This window comes from Hemicordylus capensis, chromosome 12 (assembly GCF_027244095.1).
Source record: "Hemicordylus capensis ecotype Gifberg chromosome 12, rHemCap1.1.pri, whole genome shotgun sequence".
Lineage (NCBI taxonomy): Eukaryota > Metazoa > Chordata > Lepidosauria > Squamata > Cordylidae > Hemicordylus > Hemicordylus capensis.
The window spans coordinates 318,303-341,239 of record NC_069668.1 but is presented as its reverse complement, the minus strand read 5'-3'; the positions used below and the strand labels follow the sequence as shown (position 1 = coordinate 341,239).

The window sequence follows — 22,937 nt, the reverse complement described above, 5'->3', positions numbered from 1 at the left end:
AACACCCTCACACAGAGCTGCACAACTCTGGCCCTCCTGCAGACGATGTTCTCCTACAACTCCCATAATGCCTAAATGTTGGCCACTGTGGCTGGCAATGAGGGGAGTTGTAGTCCAAAAACAGATGGGGGGGGGCAATGTTGTGCAGCCCCTGCTCTAACCACTACACCATGCTGGACAAACCTTCATGAAAAACAAATTGCGCTCTATATTTTTTCTTTCCCCTGCTGGGAAAATATGAATAGTCTTGAGATTATGTCAAGATAAAGCTGACTTCCCTTTTAAATTGAACTGTCAATTTTCATTTCATCTTTTCATGCCGGTTGGCTTCCTTTATGGCTCTTTCTTTCTTTCTTTCTTTCTTTCTTTCTTTCTTTCTTTCTTTCTTTCTTTCTTTCTTTCTTTCTTTCTCTCTCCTTCCTTCCTTTTTCTTTTCCTTCCTTCTTTCTTTTTTCTTTCTTTCTCTTTCTCCCTTTCTTTCTCTTTCTCCCTCCTTCTTTCCTTTTCTTCCTTCCTTTTTCTTCCTTTCTCTCTTCCTTCCTTTTTCTCTCTTTCTCCCTTTCTTTCTCTTTCTCCTTTCCTTCCTTCCTTTTCTTTTTCTCTTTCTTTCTCTCTTACTTCCTTTTTCTTTCTCTTTCTTTCTTTCTCTCTTCCTTCCTCTCTCTCTCTCTCTCTCTTTCTTTCTCTCCTCCTTTCTTCCTTTCTTTTTCTTCCTTTCTCCCTTCCTTTTTCTTTCTCTTTCTTCCTTTTCTCTTCCTTCCTTTTCTCTCTCTCTCTCTCTCTCTTTCTCTCTCTCTCTTCCTTCCTTTTTCTTTCTTTCTCTGTCTTCTTCTCTCCCTCCCACACTCTCCCTCTCTCCCTTCTCCTCCCTTCCTCTCTATCTCGTGCACACTCTAAATTCCTCCCTCTTGAAGGGGTCTCTCCTAGCCTTTCCCAATACAAACAGAATCCCAACTCTTGAGACATTTTCTGCCTTCATCCGCTGCTTTTCTTGCATGTTCTTTGGGACTTTTTTTTCCTTTAAAAACTTTAAATGTGACATAGACTCCTTTTTTATTATTTTGTTTTCTTTTCCAAGGGCTGCTGCTATTTAAAAAACTGGTTTAAAAAATAAAACAAAACACCAAATAATAATAATAATAATGGCTGCCTGAATTGACCAAGGCAAAACTGAACCGAAAGAAAACTCAAAGCAAAGCAAAGTTTATTTAGCAAAAGGGTCTGAAACACGTTACTAAAGAGTCCTTGTCTTTTTCCCATTCTGCCCTCCAAATGTGGAGATTATTGTTTCTTTTTTTTATTATTGCATTCCTGACCAAACAGAAGGTAGGTATTTGTCTCCCTCCGCACGTTCACTTCTACAGATCAGCCTGTTGAAAAGCACCGTAGTTTTGATTAAATGTTATTTTTCTATCTTTCTCTCTTTCTCTCTCTCTCTCATTCTCTCCTTCTCTCTCCTTACGCTTGTCTCTTTTTGGTGGCTCTGTACAATTTTTATCGTAATTTCCCTTTTTTCCTTTTTTTTTTTTTACAGTTAGCTACAAAATCATGCTTCTCTTCTTTTCTTTTCTTCCCCATTTAAATTGATCTTTTTCTTTCCAAAAAACTTCCTCGTTCTGTTGTTAGAATGCATTTCTGTGTGTTTTCAGCTCTTTGATTTTGTGTTTTTTGTTTCCATAAATGGTACGATTATGTCAGCTGATTTGATTTCCTCTGTGTGGTTTTAGTCTTATTCTTATTTTTAACGTAGCCGGCTAATGAAACAGGCCCACTTAATTATCACCATCCAGGGATAACTTTAAAAAGAGGGACTGTCCGTTTGATAAAAGCATTCCCGCTTTGGTTCTGTGTGGGCTTCGGGGTGACTGGTTTTGCAGAAGATGGGGAAAGGATCTTTGCAGTCAGAGCTGTCACTGAAACTTGCCAGCCAGGTGTGGATTTGGCATTCTGTTTGAGCCAAACATCTAAGGAATTCTGCAGGAAACTGGAAGTGTGTTAAGCAGAGTAAAACAAATTTCCCAAGTGGGGACTGGCATTGCACATGTCGGAGCCAGCCACCAAGTTTTACTTACAGAACCGGTCGCCAAGCGGATTCTCCCTAGCTGCTGTTGGACTACCAACTCCCATCGCTCCCTGCTGTGATGCACTGTAGAAGGGGGTGATGGGAGTTGTAGTCCAGCACAGCTAGGCAGACTCAGCTTGGCCACCCCTGGCTTACGGCTACCATACTGGCCTTCTTCTCTGCCCAAACGCTGGAGGAAATTTCAGGATACAAAAAGCATACCCAACAGGCAGCTGCAGCATCAGGACAACAGCTAGCAGGCTGTGAGAAGTCAATGAGTGAAATGAGCAATCAGTTCCCAAGAGTCTCCAAACACCCATCGCCCGAGGTGTCTCCTCACCGTCTCTCTGTATGAGTCACTGCCCTGGATTTCCCGCTTTCCAGTCAGCCTCTGCTGAGAAGCTGGTGATTTTGCTCTGTCGCGGCCATGGCTGGATCATTCAATGCAGAGATTCAGTCATTCCGCTTTGTCTCTGCATCGAATGATCCAGGACAGTGACTCATGCAGAAACACAGCAGATGGAGTCCTCTGAGGACTGGCTGTTCTTACACTTTAGAAGGAAGATTTTTGGCACCATGTCGGTGAAACATGCTTCCAACGTTCCTCCCTACCACTGTTTTCGTCATTCACCTTCTTGGTTCACTGCAATCTCGAAGTGTAGCAAGATCCTCTCTAGCGCAAACCAGATGGAGGGTGGTATAAAAATATGACTAATAAATGAAGCCCCTAGCATTCAGAGGTACATTGCCTCTGGCTCTACATAACCATGAGGAACAGTAGCCGTTAACAGACGTCACCTCCATAAATTTGCTTCATATCCACTCCAAACAAGAATAGGAAGCAGCCGTTCCATTTTGGTGACCACTTCCAGTGGCCTCCATTGCACAGCTCCTGATCACTGCTGTAGGGTTCTCATGGGAGACTTCCTGGTGGGGTGGGAGGGACAGATTGGGCCCCCAGTTAATTAGGAGTGACCCCATTTTGGTTTCTCCCTGCGGAATCAAAGCATATTGTCATCCCTAAGACTTCAGAATCTCAAGAGCTAACCCTTGGATGAAGCCCTCGGGTGATTCCCGGACGACTTCAGCCAAATCAGTCATTTCCCCTTGCAGTTTAATAATTAGAGTTAATTATAATCATTAAGGCTCTCTGCAGGCATTTGTGACGGTGCATTGAATGCCCAGAGTGGGGAAGCCGCCGTGCCGTCAGTGCCAGCTCAGCTCCTGACCATACACACACACACACACACACACACACACACACACACACACAGCGGCTGGCATCTAACTTACAGATGTTCTAATCCGGGGTAGGGAACCTTGACTCTCCAGCGGCTGCTGAACTACTTCATTCCCAGCCACAATAAATTGGAAACAAGGAGGCGATTCACGCAAGCAGCAGAAACCGGGCTTCCTGCTACTCGTGTGCAGCAACGGGAACTGTCTCCTGTCTCCCGGCGGCAAGCCCGCCTAAATGCCCTCCCCCTTAAACGAGGTTAGCAGAGCGTGCACTCCGCTACCCCTGGTTTTTTGGCCGTGTGTCCGCCGCGGCTGCTTGCAGCCGCGGCTGACACACTCAGGGAGAGGGGAGGGGGGACCCCAGGAATGCACCACACCCTCAGCATTATTGGGGCTCCGGGGCCGGGGCACCGCACAGCGGCACCTCCCTTCACCTGATCCCTGGAGCTGCCGGACGAGCTGCGGCTGGGCGCAGGAGCGCCCAAGCAAAGCTGCCGCCCTGGGCAGGCGATCCACCCACCCAGCAATGGCCTAGTGATCGTCTGCGGGGAGAGCCGGTCAAAACCCCTCTCCCTGCAAACCCCCTTATGGCTGTTCACAAATCCTGTGAAGAGCCTCAGTGAGGCTCTTCTCACGGTGGGGGGAAGCTGGAGCCCAGCCCGGTCTTCCCCCATCGTGAGAACCCCGGGCTCGAGGGTGAAGCCCGGTGGTTCTCTGGTGACTAGCCCGCCAAAGAAGTTGTGTGAGCAGCCGATCCGGCCGCCCGCCCAGGGCTTGGAGGATGCTCATCTGTGGGGAGAGCCGGCTAAGCCCGCTCTCTCTGCAGACCCACCAGAAGCACTTTTCAACGCTCATGAGAAGGACCTCAGTGTCCTTTCTTAGCTCACGGCTCTCATCCAGGGTTGTTTGGGCATCATCTGTGACAGTACCTGCGTCCTCCTTAGCATTTTATGTCTTAACGAGGGAGGGTGGAGCAGAGTAGACAGACTGGGCCTACAGGCTCAGGCTGGTCCCAGTTCAGCCTCTGGTCCCAAAGATTGTCCTCCTTACTGTCCACATGTGCCATTGGGTAAGCTCAATTACCACAGAGAACCATGGTTTATAACCTTAGATAAACAAAGGTTTATCTAAGAAAGCTGGATGAGTGCTACAGACACTATCCGAATCTTGGTTTCTTTCACGACATCATGATTTCCCCCCTTCTCCTTAGCTCCTTTTATCTAGGCTTTGGACTGAACAGCAGTCCCTCTACATGAGAGCTCTGCGAGGGTGGGGCTACTGAAACGAACCGAGATTAAACCATGATTGCGGGTTCGGATGTCACACAGAACTAGGGTTGTGGCAAAGCAACCAACTTACAACTTTGGATTCAGATCAAGCTTTGACGGCTTAAAATAAACCATGGCTTGTTGTTCGGACATATAAATCAACCACAATTAGATGAAATATACCATGGCTCTGTGTGATATCTGAAGCTACCCATTGACAACCAAGATACAGGCAAAAGAAAGTGCCACCATCCCCTCCCTCCCTGTCAATCCTCTACTGGTTTCAAGATCTCTTTTTCCTCCTTGTGCACGTCTGCTGTCCACTCCCAGTAACGTGGTTGACGTTTGGGAGTCAGCAGTGAAGGCTCACATGAGTAAGCCAAACTGCATGCTTCAGGGTGAGGCAAAATCCCCCATCCAGGCCAATGCCACACAACTGGGAGGGGAATGTCTTCTTGAGCCTAGAATTGGGGGTTGAACTCTAGGAATCCTGGGTTCAGGGGGTGGATTTGGGGATTCGTTTTGGAGCCCAAACCAAAATGGGGCCAAAATGGTCCCCAACGACCTGGGGCTTCCATGAGGCCTAAAGGTTTGTGATGTCACTGGAGATGTCACGGCTTAGGAGGGAGCTTCCTGTACCCGTCCCAGGGCGTATTGCCAGTGGGGGGCACACAAATCCCCTAGAGCCTAGAGAGATCTGTACACTCGGTGCCCCCACACTCTACATCGGACTCCCCCTTGCAATGCCACCCCCACTTCACACTGTTTATCAGAGGGGGGATTTGACAGTGAAGACATTTTGATTTGTGCCCAAAGAGACATCCCGTTCAAGGAATCCTTAGATGCTCCCATGCACGGGCGATCTATCTAAGCCAGCTGGCCCTCGTTAGAAGTGACTCTCCCGAAATGCCTGTCTACCCTGCGTGCCTTTCCCCAGGTCCCTTCTGGCACCAATGGGGGTCGCAAACACACACACACACACACACACCCCACACACACACGGATTCTGTCAGCCACAACAACGTCATCATGAACAAACAGAAGCCGGTTTTTTAAAACCCTAGTTAGACATTTTGGTTCCCGCTGTCTTCAGTAACACAGCTGGGGCCTGAATGAGTCATCGGGAGCTAAGGTGGTTGCTTGAGGGTGAAATCCCCTTGGCTCCCGGGGCTTATTTAAATGGCAGCGTCGCGCCTGAGGGAAGCCGATGCTGGGAGGTCGGACCCTGTGTACGGCCAGCCGAGACCCCATTTCAAATCAGGTTCCAAAAAAGTTCATGCTGGCGATCTGCAGTCTCCAACACTGCGTACCAAAAACCAGGCAGAGAGGGTCCTCTCTGTGTGGGGAGGGGTACAGAAATAAGACAGTTAGGTGCCAATAGGTTCTTGAGGTCGCCCTGTCTCGATGTCTAGAGAAGGGGTCGGGAGCGGACCAAACCCGTCAGTCGGGTCTTCCCAGGAATCGAGATTACTGACCGCACTTGGAAAGGGTGCATGTTTGCATGGAAGAGACACCAGATATGAACTGCCTTGTCCCCTCCACTCCTCCCAGCGTGAATCGGACTCCTTTAAGCAAAGCCCTCCTACCGGCAGCTCTGGTAAAAGGCTGTTTCCCAAGGCCCCAGTGGTAATGTGGCTAGTTAGTTTGGTGGTGGGAATGTTAACGTGTTAGTCCAACATACTGATTTACTTTTGTTTTCTTATTCATGCCGAAGCCTGCATAGCGTTGTCTCACTGGTAGGTATATGAATATCTAGCAGGATTGCTAACTCTCTTCAGATTTAGTTGGGCATGCTTTGGATGGGTAGATCAGCCAACTGGGCACAGCCAGAGCCCTATGGGCCGCCGGTTACGGGGCTGCTATCGGTCAGCATCGATCCTTGCCATCGGCCCCAATGTGGCTCATGACCCAGGCAAAATCTTTCATTGCAGCTCTTGCGATTTGAAGGCAGTCTCGAGATCTCAAGCTCCCGTACACAGCTTGTGCCTGGTAGATCGAATCCTGGCATTGTGCATTTGGTTGGGCTCATGGGAGGAACAGGATAGGGTTTTTAAAATATATATATTGTGAAAGGAATTGCAATCCATTTTTAATAGTATAGATCCGTGTATTTCAGTTATCCCTCTTTATCCAGAAGAATCCTGGTTTCCTAGCCCCTGAGTAAATCACAGTGTCAGTTTGTCTTTGGAGAAGACACCTTGTTAAAACAGTGTTAGTAGTCTATATATATACACAACTAGATTTTCCCTTCTTGGACCACATGTCCAGCTCTCTAGAAGTGAAGTCTCTGGATCATGGGGTGGGACGCATCCTCCCCTCTCATGCTCATGGGTGTAACTACGCATGCAGCTCTCTCTGTGGCGTGCACAGCCTGCTCGGTGTCATGCCAGTGAGGTCCATCCCAAAGTCCCACCTTCCTGCCCCAATTCTAACCACTGAACTGGAGGGTATATATATTGCCAAAGGCTGCCTGCCTGGAGCTTTGTTCTATATGCACAACTATCGTAAGATTAAATATTTCTCCTAACCATGCTCAATTATTTTTCTTTTCTTTTCTTTAAAAAAGTTTGGTGGGGGGACCTGAAATGTAGTGGAATAGCAGGCAGAGACCTTTAGCACAGTGGAGAGAGGCTCTGGTAGCAATCCTTGGTGTGTGCTTCGGGGCAGGATTGATAGCGATCTTGGGAAACTTATTGGGGTGATTATTATTATTATTATTATTATTATTATTATTATTATTAAGATTTGTACACCACCCCAAACCTTTGTCTCTGGGCAGTTAACAATAACATAAAAACAAGTTAAAAACATAAACAAAAATTTAAAACAGTTTAGATAATTTAAAATCAAAGAGAAATTAAAACCTAAACATTTAAAAAACTGAAAAAGCTTGGGTGAAGAGGCAGGTTTTCAAATGCGTGAGGCTCATAATGAAGAAGGCGTTCTCTTAAATCCCCAGGGCCCAAGCCGTTTAGGGCTTTATAGGTTATAACCAGCACTTTATATTTTGCCCAGAAACCTATCGGCAGCCAGTGTAGCTCCATCAGTAAAGGCGTAACGTGGTCTCTCCGAGATGACCCAGAGACCAACCTGGCCGCCTCATTATGTACCAACTGGAGTTTCCAGAATACGTACAAAGGCAGCCCCACATAGAGCGCATTGCAGAAGTCAAGTTTTGGGGTAGTCTCAGAGTCCCTTGGGAACTACAATTCCCATCATCCCCAGCCTTCAGCCACAGTGGCCAGACACTATGGGAGCTGTGGTCCAAAAACAAGACATCCCCCCACAAGCCTGACCACTAGGCAACATTGCCACTATATGCACCGTGTGGATATAGTTCTGTGGTCCAGTTTATTGGTGGGTTCTTGGCATCGCCACAAGCATTATGCGTCTGGATAAAATGTGAAGGCAAGGAAGAGGTTCCCACTCCATCCCAAAGCAAAATAAAGGAAAGGCCATAAAGTGTGCGAATCCACGTGTATCTGAAACACGTGAACAGGGTTATTTGTCTGGGCCAGGGGTTCCAAACTGCAGCCCTTCTGCAGAGGTCCGCTTCCAGCTCCCATCATGCTGCCCTGCGCAGTAGGCTCCAGGAGGAACAGGGCATCGATATTTTAAATACGAAGGAAATCATAACTGTCCTGGGGATCCATGGGGATATTGAATGGTGCATAGAAGACAGCGAGGTCTGTTGCATCCTGACTCGGAAGTCACTCCCACCACGTTCAGTGGAATTTACTTCCCAGGAAGTGTGCACTGGACTGTATTGTTTATTTTTCTTTGAGAACTTTGCTTGAGGATTGGTATATAAAAATTTAATAGGAGGTGGAGGAGGAGGAGGACGACGGCAGGGATACTCAGGTCACGTCCTGACAGAGGGGAATTTGATTTATTCATTCATTCATTTAGAATATTTATGCCCCGTCCCTCCAGTACCGTCCAGCACACTACTGCTCGAGGCGGCTCACAACATTAATACAATAGATGCCATGTAAAATAAAAGATTGCTAGTGTTAAACAAGCCACCAAATGGCACAGCGGGGAGATGCCTTGATTATCCAGCCAGAGGTTGTCGGTTTGAATCCCAGCTGGTATGTTTCCCAGACTATGGGAAACTCCTGTATCGGGCAGCAGCGATATAGGAAGATGCTGAAAGGCATCATCTCATACTTGGCTGGAGATGACAATGGTCAACCCCTCCTGTATCCTACCAAACACAACCACAGGGCTCTGTAGTCGCCAGGAGTCGACACTGACTCGACGGCACACTTTACCTACAGTGAAACAAGTTAAAAGACCAGGCTAAAACCACATTTAAAATTATAGGGTGGGTTGTTTTTTTTAAGTTTCAGATTAAAAATTATTAATAGCTGTGGACTATAAAAACTAAAGAACCTACCAGATATCAGCAGCAGATAAAACATTAAAAAGCCTCTTTAAAAATATGTGGTTTGGGTTTGTTTGTTTGTTTGTTTTTTAAACACTGAGGGAGGGAGCGTGGCGACGCTCTTTGGGTAGGACGTTCCAAAGCCAAAGGGGCCACCACCGAAAAGGCCCTGTCTCTAGTCCCGCCAACCGGATCTCTGCTACTGGCAGAGATCGGCAGCACCAGTGACCCTGCGGGCTCCCACGGGGTGTCATGAGAACCTGGGGTTTCCAGGCGCCTGTCACTGCAACAGCTTTCTACCTCGTAGCGAGCAGACACCCCTTAGCCTCCTGGAGGCTTCCGAGCTTCTGTGGCCTTGGGGAAAGGGAAAGTGAGGCAGAAGGTGAGCAGCAGTTCAGAGGGGAGGCGAGGCAGCAGGCAAGCAGCCCTTGGCCGCGAGCAGCCCGTGTGGACAGAACACAACTGCTCAGTTCTAGCTCTGGCACCGTGGGGAACGGAGGTCCTAGATCCTTCCCACTCAGCGTGTTGCTTTCTTCCCTCCTTGAGGGTGCTTTTCACTGTGGGGTGCACTACCAACCAGCACCCCTCACCCTCAGCGGGGCAGCCCATGCCACCATCTCCGGATCCTACCCCCACATCCCGCCATGAGGACAGGCGAGTCGTGGGAACTGCCGTGTCGTGTTTTCTGTTAGCTGATGGTTGTCTGTTAGCTACCCCGCTGCTCGCCAGACTAAGAGCTCCCAGAATCCTTTGGGAAGAGGGAATGGCTGTGACGTAGCCATCGTTTCCTCTTCCCAAAGGACTTTGGGAATGATTCATTCAATGAGAAGGGTGGTCACTAACACGGGCTCCTCAGCACCCTCTCCTCAGGGTGCTTTGGGGAAAACCTGCCACTCTGGTTATGCTAGTGTAAAACCAGTGTAAGCTTATAAGCGGGTCTAGGTTTGCAAGGCAGACGTGGATTATTTCTCACCCCATGGGGCCCAAAACATCTGTCAATGTCCTGATGCTTCTTCCCTAGCAAGGGGCTTGAAATCCGAGGGAGCGCAGGGTCAATATCAGCTTCCTTCCATGTCATAACCATAAATCCAGGTTAGATTACTCCAGTGTTTTAAGGGTTTCTCCTGTGGCCATGGAAACCTTTTCTGCTGCACTCTGAGATGTTTTGCAAAAGGAGAATGGGTTGTAAGCAGAGAGGAACCGTGGCTGGCACTTGCAACCAGACTCCCTATAGCCTCCTAGGATGACACATTTCATTTCAATGATACTGGCCCTTTGGGTGTGGCTAGCAGGCAGAGAGAGGGCAGGAGTGGAGGGTCTGGAGGGCGGAGGGATCTGATTGGCTAAGACGGAATCTTCTGGGAGAGGGGCAGGATTAGGATAGGATGGGATCTTCCAGATCAGGGGCGGAGACGAGTAGAATCTTCCGCTTAAGAGGAGGAGTCAAGGCTGTTACGGGCCGAGCTTCACAGAACTAATGAGCTGGGGCACATGACTGTTTTTGGCTTCCCCCAGGTCCCAATCCTAAACAGAATCACCTGACAGCAAAGCGTGGGGTGCATTGGCCACCCTGCCTATTCCTCCAGGCCACAGCAGCCTTAACGGGATGCAGATCTGTAAATATCCCTGATAGGCCCTTCGTAAAACCCACCGCGCTATTTATTGCACCCTGATTGGGATGATAATGCTAAGACTCAGGGACCCATCGATACTATTTCCCAGGGTAGAGACCCTGCTCCCCTGACCCTCCCTAGAGAGAGGATGTCTTTCTGTCTCTCTCTCTCTCTCTCTCCTTCTCCCCCGTTGTCCACTGCGAGGCCCTAGGAGTCGAGGGTGGTTTCGGTTTTTTCCCCTTTAATTTCTCTCTCTCTCTTTCTCTTTCTTTCTCTCTCTCTCTCTCTTGCATTTTTGTCAATCTAACGATGCACTTATATTGCCCCACTTTTCCCTTCTCTTCAAACCTTACCTACTAAAGGAGGAAATGCCACTTTCTTGGTAAGTGGGACGTTAACCAGGAGGGAACTTTTAAAAAAAAATAATATGGAAATTTAACCAAAAAATAAAAAAAATAAAAATTATAAGATGAAATGAAAAAGAGTATAGAACACTGATGGAGGCTCTGCACAGGTTGGAAACCCAGGAAAAGTTCAGAAACATTTTATTTTATATTATTTTTACAGTACTGATGATATTTGTGGAGTTTTCTTTTTGTTTCAGATTTAATTTCTTCCATGCCCTGCCCTTTCCGCTCTTACTCCATGACCACCACCCAGCCCCTTCCCATCTCCCCCCTGCCCACCAAGAACTCCATCTCTCCCCAATCCCTGCTTCAAACCCTTTCTTCAAACCCACCCCATCATCACCTGCCCTCCACCGAAATCCACCTCCCCTTTTTTCTCTTTTGGGTTTCCCCATCCCCGCCCTTTTCATTTAAAAAACAACAACATCATATATTTTTAAAGGACATAGACTTTTGTTCCCCCCCCCCAGGTGTTTTCTGTTTATTTGTTTGCTTTCCCCCCGCCCCCGTCCCCCTTTGGATCCTCCTCCCTTCTGCTTTCGTTTTGGTTTCGGTTTCATTTTCTGTTCTGCATGCCAGAAAGTTGCATGAGCTGCGTTGTTTAAGGTCGAGAGGTTGAAGAGAGGAGTGAGGTGCAGAGTAGTATCTGTGTAGCTTGCCTTATTCAAACATTGTGCATCTCCGTTGTGACTTGCAGCTTTCCGTGCTGGTGGGGAGGCTTCTGTTAAAAACCTCTCCTTTCCTTCTTTCTGTTTCTTTTCTCTCTCCTTCTCTCCGTCCTTTTCTTTCTTCCCGTCAGAGGCTGGATCCCACATCGCCTTTGGCCAGGACGCATGTCAAGCCCGATGCCCCCTCACCCCACTCCAAAGATGGCAGAGGAAGCAAACACGGCCCCAAGACCCCACGCCGGTCCACATCGCCGGGGAGAGGCTCGGGAGGAGACAAGCGCACCCGCAGGCGCCACGCCAGGTCCGCATCAACGCATAAGCACAAAGGCCGTGGCAGGGCGAAGGTCTCTGCCCCCAAGGAGTCTCCACGCTCGGTCAGCCACACAGGCTATAGCAGTGATTCAGAGGGGTCCGCTTCATCGCATCCGTACCACGCAGCAGCCGGGGCCGAGAAGAACCACGGGTTGTACCTGAAAACGTAAGCACCCGGTTTGGCGGTGGGGTGGAGTGCTGGCTTTGAGGCAGCGAGCATGAATGGTCCCCTTTGCCAAGCAGGGTTTGCCTCAGTTTGTATTTGTATGGGCGACCACGTGTGCATGCTGCCTGCTCTGAGATATTCCCCTTCATGGGATGGGGCCACAGCTCAGGGATAGAGTGTCTCTTTGGCATGCAGGTCTCACGCTGGGACAGCTGCCAGTCAGTGTAGACAAGACTGAGCTGGATGGGCCCACAGGTCTGACTCTGTAGGCAGCAGCTGCCTATGTTCCCATGTTGGAGGGCCCATAGCTCTGTAGGAGTGCATCGGGGCCTCAGAGGACTCAGCATCCCCAACCCTGGCCCTTTCCATCTTTCAGAGCCAAGCACAGACATCAGCGGGGGAGGCCGCACAGCTGCTCTCCAGCTCCGGCCAAGCACTCCCGACACAACCCCGAGCGGAGGAAGAGCCTGTCCCGGAGCAGCTCCTGGAGTTCTAGCAGATCCCCGTCCAAATCCCGCTCCCGCTCCCGGGACAAGAGATCAGCACGCAGCCGGACACGGTCGGGGTCGCAGAAAAAGACCACCACCAGCAGGTGAGGTGCCTGCCGCCCCTACCCAACTCAGCCTGGAGGTGCCTCTGGGAGAGAGTGGGGGCGCAGGGAAAGGATTGCTGGCCTGATGCTTGCGAGCAGGAACGGTCCCTTTGGCTGAGCAGGGTCTGCCATGGTTTGCATTTGGATGGGAGGCTCCATATGAGAGCTGCTGCTGCGACTACTCCTTATAGACCGCTCTTCAGCCCAAGTTCTCAAAGAAAAATAAATAACAGAAAAATGAGGTAGCCCCCTGCAACAGTGCTGGGGTCGGAGGTGGCCAGTTGCTCTCCCCTTGCTTACAATAAGAGATCTGCCCATTTAAAAGGTGCCTCTTTACTCAGCAGGAGTAACAGCAGGGTAGATATTCCCCTTAGGCAGGCCTGCTCAACTTAGGCCCCCCCCCGCTGTTTTTGGACTACAGCTCCCATAATCCACAGCCACAGGGCCGATAGACAGGGATTATAGGTATTGTAGGCCAACATCTGCAGGAGGGCCGAAGTCGAACAGCTCTGCCCTTAGGGGATGGGGCCGGAGCTCAGGGGTAGAGCCTCTGCTTTGCGTGGAGGATCCCTGGCAGCATCTCCAGGTAGGGCTGCGAATGACATCTCCCCTGGAACCTTGGAGAGCTGCTTGCAGTCAGAGTAGACAATACTGAGAAAGAGGGACCAAGGGTCTGACTCAGTAGGTAGCAGGTCTCTATGATGAGCTGGAAATGACCTGGCCTCCCGGGGACGGGCTCTTGTGAGCTGGGGTTTTTTTCCCTGTGGCGGTAGCGGGCAGGCGTGGGATTGACAGCCATGCCAGGGTGTATTTGAGAGACAGGTCAAAGAGACTGAAGGGGAGAGAAAGGGCAAGCCAGAAGACTTGGGCAATGAGCTGGCTTTAGGATGAAGCCACCCAGGGAGTAGAGGAGAGCAGTGACCAAAAACCCTCCTCCCTCTTCCAAATACTGGAGAATGGGGAAAGCAGGAAGAAGCAAGCCACACAGAGACCAGGAGGGCTGTCAGCTTGGGGAAGATGAATACCCACAATTCCTGGTTTCAGCACCGGGGGGGGGGGGAAACACTTCCACTCTGTGATACTGCAGGACGAAGGCTGATTCTTCTGGACACAGAAGTGATAGTTCACTGTCTATGACAGGGGTAGACAACGTGTGTCTCTCCAGTGGTTGCTGAACTACAAGGCCCATCACCCTAGCCACAATTTATTACAGCTGAGGATAATGGGAACTGTAGTCCAGCCACAGCCGAAGAGTCGCATGTCGCCTACCCCTGGTCTATGAGATTATTTTGGTCCTGATGTGCAGAGAGGGAAATGTGGCCTTTCCTTTTTGAAACAAATGGCTGCATTCCTTCCATGACAAGTACAGACCTGTGCATGTATTACCTGAGCCTGAGCGTGGCGAAAAGATCAGAAGTTAGCCAAAGAACTGCAAAAGTTCCTTCCCCGCCCCCTGCACTTTGCTACTAAGTTCAATTAGCTCCGCCCACCTGGTTGTCTGTTAGGTGGCCCCTGCATCCATTAACATTCCGCTCCAGTGAGTTCCATTGGGGCATTTCTGGAGGGTCTCCCACCCACCCCCGCTTTAGGTTTTGGGTTCTCCTAAGTCCGCCAGTATCTCTCTCTCACTTGTAGGTGGCTCCAGTTATGCATCCATGAGGATCATGACTCTTCAATTCTTTCGGAAATATCTAAGATTCTAAGTGGTTCCATTGCTGCTGTTCTCAAAAAAGAAGTCGCAGCAACAGCTTGCAATGAAAATTATTAATGTCATGTGCAGCTGGGCTTTTCACAGCTAAAAGGCAGGGGTGTGTCTTCTTTGCTTTATTTTATTATCTAGAGAGAAAGACAACGAGCCACGAACACGTCACAGCGACACGGAGCCGAACCGGGCCCGCCGTCGCTCCAGGAGCTACTCCCCCATCCGGAAGAGGAGACGCGATTCTCCCAGCTTTATGGAGCCGAGAAGAATTACTAGGTAAATCAGAGGATTTCAGCGGCCCGCGTCGCTCCACAGAAGATGTGAGACACTATCACAAAGGGGATGTTGGGGAAAGGATTTGGGGTTATATGGGGAGCTAGATGGATCAGTGGGACTCTGTAGAAGACAGCTTCCTACGTCTCTAGATGTCTGGGGAATGATTAAAATGTTCATTCAGGGATGAGGCCGTCGTTCAGTGTCCGAGCATCCGCTTTGCATGCAGAAGGGACTCCCGGGTTCAGTCCCTGGCAGCATCTCCAGGTAGGGCTGGGGAAGACTCCTGCCTGGGACCGTGGAGAGCCGCTGCCAGTCCGAGCGGACAATACTGAACTGGATGGTCTTCCGTGAGGTCACTCTAGGCCAGGCCTGCTGGGTTCCAGAGCCCTGGTCTGTGGAATATGAGCGTAAAAATGAAAATTTTTAAAAAACTTGAATGTAATTTAGGAGGAGAGGGGAGAAGTGAATTTTCGGGCTCCTGTGAGAACACCTATCGAGTTTCTGAGCATAGGGGAGTGACCAGTTCTCAGCTCATCTGTTGGTACAGCATGTTTGCCTGTCTCCCTCTCCTCCTCCTCCTCCTCCTCCTCCGCCATCATTAATGATGCAAACCTCTCCTTTTCCATCCCGTCTCAAGGTTCCTCCTGGAGAAACATCAAGCGGGTTACCATGGTAACTTTCCTTTCCACTAGGACTCCGCAGTGTCTCCCTGCTTCCAGCACTTTGTGAGGCCTTTTAGGACTTAGCTTTGTCTCCGTCGCTTCCTCTCTCTTCCTGTCAGTCATGCTTGCCATGCTCTGTGGCAAAGAAGCCAGAGGCTGGGGGTGGGGGGGGGTGCGGTGCGGGAGGGGCACCTCCCTGGCGCCAAAGGAGTGTGGGAATCAGCCACTCCATAATAGCTACCAGTAAATGTGCTGTGGCACATACCTGCGGCCTCGAAATGGGCAATCCCAAGGGTAACGGAATCAGGCACAGTGCCACTTTTCCGATATGATTGTAGCCATAGGCAAAGTTTCAAGTTAATGCTAGAGATACCCACTGGGAATTGACAATAGAGAATCACATGAACAACGGACTCTATATCCCCTGAGCCACAAGGGCAACGGCGCAACGCATACAGAACTCGTTTATATTTCCCGTCCTAAGAGTGCAGAGGGAACGGCATTCAAACGTGCAAGGGTCAGTGCTCTCCTAAACTTAGGTAAAAACATACGATCTAAATATTCAGCCGGTTACCAGTGAGTAGATATAATATCAACCTGAAGTTTTGCTTATGGCTACAGTCATTGACAAAGTAGTAACGTGTCTGATTCCGTTACCCTTGGAATTGCCCATTGACAAATAGCCAAACAACAAAGAGAAGGTGTCTTTACAAGACGGAGGGTGGGACAGAGGAGGCTTCTGTAGTAACTCTCTCAAATCCCCCAACTAATTCAGGAGTGGGGTGGCGGGGAGAGATGGGTCTGTGCCAAGCCTGCCCTCTAACTAACCCCTAACATCTCTTTCCCTGCAGCTTTTACTCTTCGATGCCCCGAGCAAAATGCAAGCACTATGAACTCTTTCACGCTCTATCCTTTTAGCTGGCTAATCCAGGACTAACGACTTGAGGGGCTGCGCCTTCAATACTGAGGGGGGTCTGGCTTCCTTTGAGATGGGGGTGGGGAGAAACAAGTCTTTATGGCAGGTCCACCCAGACGGACCAGAAGGGTGTGTGGCTGTCAGGAACCATGGTAAGGTTTTGCCATGGCACAATAGAAGGAAAGTCCCCCTGCTGCTGTGGGGCATCGTTGTTTACAAATCTGGGGAGGAGAGCTGATCTTGTAGTCGTGAGTGTGAATTGTCCCCTTTGCTGAGCAGGGTCTGCCCTGGTTTGCATGTGGATGGGCGACTCCACGTAAGCACAGTCTGCTGTGAAATATTCCCCTTAGGGGACAGGGCCATCGCTCAGTGGAAGAGCATCTGCTTGGCATGCAGAAGGTCCCAGGCTCCATCCCTGGCAGCATCTCCAGGTAGGGCTGGGAGGGACACCTGCCTGAAACCTTGGAGAGCTGCTGCCAGTCAGTGTGGACAATACTGAGCAAGATGGATGCATGGTCTGACTCGGTAGGGTTTATCTTTATTTTATTTATTTAGCACATTTGCATACCGCCCAGAACTTATGTCTCTGTGCGGTTTACAATAAGATATAAATTAAAACAAAATTAGAATGTTAAAACATTAAAATATAATTTCACACAATATTAAAAACTGTTTAAAAGGCAGCTCCCTGTCTTCCTATGTCAAGCAGACCACCCCGTTGAGGATGCAAAACATCCCAGGATCTGTTGCATTATGTCAGGGGCTCTCAAACTTGCCCCCTCCCCACCGATGGTGATGGGTCACAGCTTCCATCACCTTCAGTCCCAATGGCCTTTGACAAGGGATGATGGGAGTTGTGATCCAAACACACCCAGAGCTTTCCCCAACGGAAAAAGTCCCCAACGCGGTTGATCTAGATATAAATAAATTTTAATAATGACTCCCTGCCCCCAAAGGGCTCACAATCTAAAAAGGAAACACAAGGCAGACACCAGGGCTGCTGTGCTGGGGACGGATAGGGCCAGTTGCTCTCCCCTTGCTACATACAAGAGAATCACCACTCTAAAAAGGTGCCTCTTTGCCCAGTGGGCACGAGACTTTGCTGCACAGGGTCCCCTCGTATGAACTCCCCCCCCCCCCGCTCCAGCTTGCTTATGTGTGGCGAAGTTGCAATCAGCCGCCATGGGGAAAAAGCTCCTGGGGGACCCAATTCCGGGAACCCATGCTTTATGTTTTAAAACAACCCCTTCCCCTGCATTGCACGCAAATCAGCTCATGGCCCCCCTCAGTGCTGAAGCCAGACCCCCCCCCCCGGAGACCCAACCCACCGGAGACCCAACGGCCGCTAACGGGGGACTCTCTTTTGCTTCCAGCGCCCGCAAGCGCCCGATCCCTTACTACCGACCCAGCCCGTCCTCCTCCAGTTCGCTCAGCAGCTACTCGTACAGCCGCAGCCGCAGCTACGACAGCTACAGCAGCAGCCGCAGCCGGACGCGCAGCCCCAGCGGCAGCCCCAGCTACGACAGCCGTAGCAGCTCCGAGAGCGCCGGCTTCTGAGCCCTGTCCGCTCGGGCGCTGGAGCAAGCCGGCCCAGCTGCCGCCTCTCCAGCCCAGCCTCCCAGGCATGCCCATCTCTCCTCCAACTGTGCCAGCCTCCGTTCCTCCTCCGCCCCATCTGGAGCCTCCTCCTCGCGTCTCTGGAGATGCTGGATGTGTCCCACTGATGAGGGCCTGGCTGCTGGTCCCCCCTTTCAGTCTGGGCATCGGGAAATTCACGGGTAAGGCCTGCACGAGGAGAAACTGCTGAGTCGCCTGTCCAAAGGCAGCATCGTGGGCATCGGAGTGTCGGGAGAGCCCTGTCGGATCGGACCACCTCCAGCATTCTGTTCTCCACAGTGGCCAGCCACCGTGGCCTCTGGGAAGTCCACAAGCAGGGTGTGACATCGAAACTCTTGTTGGAAATGATGGCTCTAATTGGGTCCGCTGACTGGTGGAGGATCGTCTCCAGATGTTCCCAGTAAAGACCAAGCATCTAGTGGCTCAAGTTGGAGAGAGGCATGATAGTCTCCGTTCTTTTGTCTTTCTTTTTTTAACCTTCTAGTATGTACCCACAAAAGGTGAGGAAGGTCTCTGGAGGAAATAACATGTCTCGGGTTGAGTGAGGTGGACAGAGCAAAAGAACAAAGGTCAGCTCCAGCAAGGAACTTGGGATTTCAGCGAGGGGAAAAGAGTGACCCTCTTGATTTTATTTATTTATTTGAACAAACAGCTCACGGAAGACACCTCCTCGGGTTTGAGGGTCTTATTTTAAAAATTATTTATTTGATGTATTTATTTATTTATTTATTCCAACTCCTGCCCTAGCTGGGGAAACTCTTTGTTTCGGAACTGGAACACAGTGGGTGGGTGGGTGGGGACATGGTGGCGCAGTTTCGCAGGGGCGGGAATTTTAAAAAAAATCTGAAAGGAGGCTGTGGGTGTAGGGAGATATCTAAGGAGCTCAAGGGATGGAATGATGCACTGGAAGAAGGAAGGAAGGAAGGAAAGTCTGATCTTATCAGAAAGAAATAACCGAGAAAGAGAGAGAAAGATCTGATCTCAGAAACATGAGATCAAGAAAGAAAGATCTGATCTTGACAGAAAGAAAGATCTGAGAGAGAGAGAGAGATCTAGGAAGGAAGGAAGGAAGGAAGATCTGATCTCATCAGAAATAAATCAGAGAGAGAGAGATCTGATCTCAGAAACATCTGATCAAGAAAGGTCTGATCTTGACAGAAAGAAATATCTGAGAGAGAGAGAGATCTAGGAAGGAAGGAAGATCTGATCTCATCAGAAATAAATCAGAGAGAGAGAGATCTGATCTCAGAAACATCTGATCAAGAAAGGTCTGATCTCGACAAAGAAATATCTGAGAGAGAGAAAGAGATCTAATAAGAAAGAAAGAGGGAGGGAGGACTCTGATCTCATAAAAAAGGTGCAAAGTCTTTTTGGTGGCCTGCTTCTGCACCTTGAAAAGATCACCGTGCAGTGCGAGGCACATCATTTGGGTACAGAGGTCCGTAGGGTCAAACAGTGCCCATGGCTTGTAAGCCAGTCCCACTCACCTCCCTGTGGATGCGGCATCATGTCCGGACTGGAAAGGCTGGGAAGCCAAGTGCACCGTCTGTGGGACTCCATGAAAAGCAGCTGTTTTAAAGTCTGCACCCCGTGCGCTGTCAAGGCCTTGAGCCACTGAGTCTTGGTCCTCTATGAAGAAACTTTCAGGGCGGAAGTTGCCCGCTTCAAACGGCTCCCGAGAAGGCCTCCAATGTGATGCCTGCTTCCTCTGCAGCTGGATCACACACGTGTCCCTTGCATGCGAGGGGATAAAATCGAATCCCATGGGAACAAACAGAAAGACATCCAGTCCCAGACAGATCACTCCAATGGGCCTAAGAAGCGTCATCCCAAGAAGTCGGGATTATTTGGGACAGGATTAACTTGGTCTTCTTTGTATCATCCACCAGCAGTATTGAGTCATGGTTTCACCCCACTGTGCTGGGGGGCAGAGAGAGAGAGAGAGACGTTTTGTGTATTGGGACCTTGAGGCAACCCTGACACACCCCTGAGGCCTCCCATGGTCCATCTCTGTGGCCCAAATCTGCTGTGTTTGGGTGGCAGATGCAAGGATACTTACTGACTCCAAAAAGCAACCACCATGAGGACTAATGCCTTGGCGAGGGGAACACCACAACAGCACAAGAAGAGCAGGCTAAAGGGTGGGGAAGAGCATCAGCCAGCTTTCCTGGAAAAGCATAATTTGCTAGCTAGCACAGTGCCAGAACAAAATCACGATTCTGTGGCAGCTTTGGAAGCATTCCTCCGTCAGTACACCCAAGAAGGCGAGAGGGAAGTGCCCGCACAGATTATTTTCAGTTCCCCTTCCAAAATCTCACAGCTGTGGACTCTGCACTCAGACCAAGCCGGGCTTCCTTTGGCCTTGAGGGTGGGTGGTGGAGGGGACAGAAATCGGGCTGAGAATATACTGAGGTGTTGACGGTGACCTGTGTGGCTCACCATTTGGAACCCGGTGCTGTAAAACGTTCTTTGGATGTTTATGATTGTGCCTCAAAGATCTGGATGCTGTCGTTTGAAAGCCAAACAAAACATTGTGACGTTGGGTGGCAGGGATGGCAAAAGTCAACATTCATAGGTGATACAACCACTCAGTCGAGTAAGAGCCCACCTCGATGCTTCAGAGTGGGCCCTCATTCGATTCATTGCTTTTTGTGACAGGTCCCATTCGGACCAACCTCTTTGAATCGGAGCTCTTTGAATCAGAGCTGAGGCTTCAGCCCATCTTGCTTTGCCTGTGGAAGCCCACTAGAACCCCCCAACCTGAACCCACACTCCCCTGATCCCTGTAGTTAGCAATCAAGCAAGAGGCATTTATTATCTAATGTTATTTGATTTCTGGGAGAGACTTTTCAGGGGCTGCTGCAATGGCCAAAAACTACAGTTCCCAAGAGCCCCGTCCTTTCTCCAGAACTCCACAGGTTGGAAAAAAGGAAAACGTCTACCAGGTTTTTAGAAGCGAAACTGCTGCAAGCACTTTTCCCTCATGCTGCTAGAAAGATAAAATAAAACATAGGGGACACTCTGTTTTTAACAATCTTGCCCAACTAGTGAGCATGGAAGGATTTGGAGAGCTGAATCACAGGCAAATAAAACAGGCCCAAATGTGGCCTGATTTTTACCCGAATTGGACTGTGGTTCCAATGGCAAATTGGACTGATTTCATTCAGGTCTGGATTTTACTCTGGAAGCAAACTGTCACCACCTCTTTTATGCACATTTTGGTTTTCAGCCCCCCGCAAAGAACCATGGGGACAGGTCTGGGTCAATTTTTCCCCTGGAGAGCTAGTAAAAATGGATGCAGAGCTTGGAAGTTGTAATCTATTGACCAGGCAAGGGCAGGAAGAGACCCTAATATGCATATTAGGTTTGGCCATTTGTGGGGTCACAAAGGTTATGCCAAGACTATCCTCCCTCCATGATCACATTGTTACACCCCTAACGGGCTGCAGACACCTCAGAGCAGTATAAGTTCTTCCTTCTGATAAACTCCACGCATGCAACGTCCCTCTTTCCATGAACTGGTTCACCAAAGACAACTCAGCAACCACAGAGACACCAGGATGGCGAGGCTCTGGTCTCAGAGGGACGTCCGCAAGGAATTTGGCATGCAGTCTAGCAATCCCCTCCTGTCTGCCTGTACACACACACACACACACACACACACACACACACACACACACACACTTCCTCTGCCTCTGTAAGAGAAAAATCAGTTGTGATGAAGCGAGAAACACGATGCATCAGGGATAATTTTCAGTCTTCCTAGCGTTCTCTCATAGTCTCCGCAAGAGATAGCAAACCGGAACAAATATTGTATAGAAGAACCTTTTCAGTACCCTCCTCTTGCTCTTTCTTTCTCTCTCTCTCTTTCTTTGGATTGTGAGTAAAGCTGTAGATTCAGTGAGCTGGTTCAATTATAATAAATTATACGATATATATATATATGTATATGTATATATATATTGTAATGGAATCTCTCTAGTGAAGTGCTGTTTCTGCTTTTTGAAAAGTGGTTCTTCCAAGGCTGTGCATAAGAACAGCCCTGCTGCCTTTCTGGTCCAGCATCCTGTTTCCCACAGTGGCCCACCAGATTCTTTGGGGCAGCCATACCTTCTTTGGAGGTCTGTGCATGCCCTCTCTCCTGCTGTTGCTCTCCTGTAACTGGGATTTGGAGGCATCCTGCCTCTGAGGCTGGAGGTGGCCTATAACCATCAGACTAGTATGAACTACGAATATTTTCATACCACTCTTCAACCAAAGTTCTCAAAGCGGTTTACATAGAAAAATCAATAATACATATATAAGACGGCCCCCTGTTCCCAAAGGGCGCACAATCTAAAAAGAAACACAAGGCAGATGCCAGCAACAGCCACTGGAGGGATGCTGTGCTGGGGTTGGATAGGGCCAGTTGCTCTCCCCCTGCTAAATATAAGACAATCAACACTTTACTCAGTTAGCAGCGGTAACTGCTAGCAATGTAGCCATTGATAAACCATGTGATCGTGCATGTGAACCAAAATCTTCTGCGGGGTTGGCTGAATCTTCAAGATGGAGGGGACCTCATCCCTTCTCCTGGTGAATTTCCCTCCAGTTTTTCAGCTGCTTACGCTGTGGGCAAGACTGAAACCTCAAGATTTGGGGTGGGGGGGATTTCACCAATTCTCCTTATCTGAATTTCTCTCTGGGTTGTCAACTGTTGGATTGCCTGGTCTTCATTTGGAACTGGAAAGGATGCTTTAGGAATTATCTGATGCTCTGCTTTGATTTCCAATGATAGCCCAGAGCAATGGGCATGTGCATAAATTTTGCCATAAATGCCACAGATGCCCACAGCCTCCTCTCCTCTCCTCTTGCTTCTCACAAGCTTTGCAAAGGTTGTGAGGGGAGGCTCTCCTTGCAAAATGTGCAAGGGGTAGCAGAGATGACTCCTCTGCTTCTGCGATTAACTTCAGAAGTTCTCCTGGGCGCTTTCCAGATTAGACCCTGCAACAGGGCCACAGCAGATCTTGGAAGTGTGTTTCCACACTTCCCGTGTTGTGACACCACAGTC

The 22,937-nt window shown here is 49.5% G+C and overlaps 1 protein-coding gene across 5 annotated transcripts in view; it reads left to right on the top strand.

The window, feature by feature from the left end:
- Window positions 1-22,937, top strand: part of SRRM3 (serine/arginine repetitive matrix 3) — a 98,779-nt gene that overhangs the window by 64,140 nt on the left and 11,702 nt on the right. For 2 of the 5 annotated variants that reach the window (XM_053274979.1, XM_053274980.1), the window contains exons 13-17: window positions 11,776-12,122; window positions 12,499-12,714; window positions 14,555-14,692; window positions 15,330-15,364; window positions 17,644-18,600. In XM_053274979.1, coding sequence (XP_053130954.1) covers window positions 11,776-12,122; window positions 12,499-12,714; window positions 14,555-14,692; window positions 15,330-15,364; window positions 17,644-18,077 — 1,170 coding nt within the window. In that variant the 3' untranslated portion in view covers window positions 18,078-18,600. Of the gene's footprint in view, window positions 1-11,775; window positions 12,123-12,498; window positions 12,715-14,554; window positions 14,693-15,329; window positions 15,365-16,205; window positions 17,618-17,643; window positions 18,601-22,937 lie in introns of those variants that run through there. The other 3 variants (XM_053274983.1, XM_053274981.1, XM_053274982.1) reach the window with 3 other exon arrangements.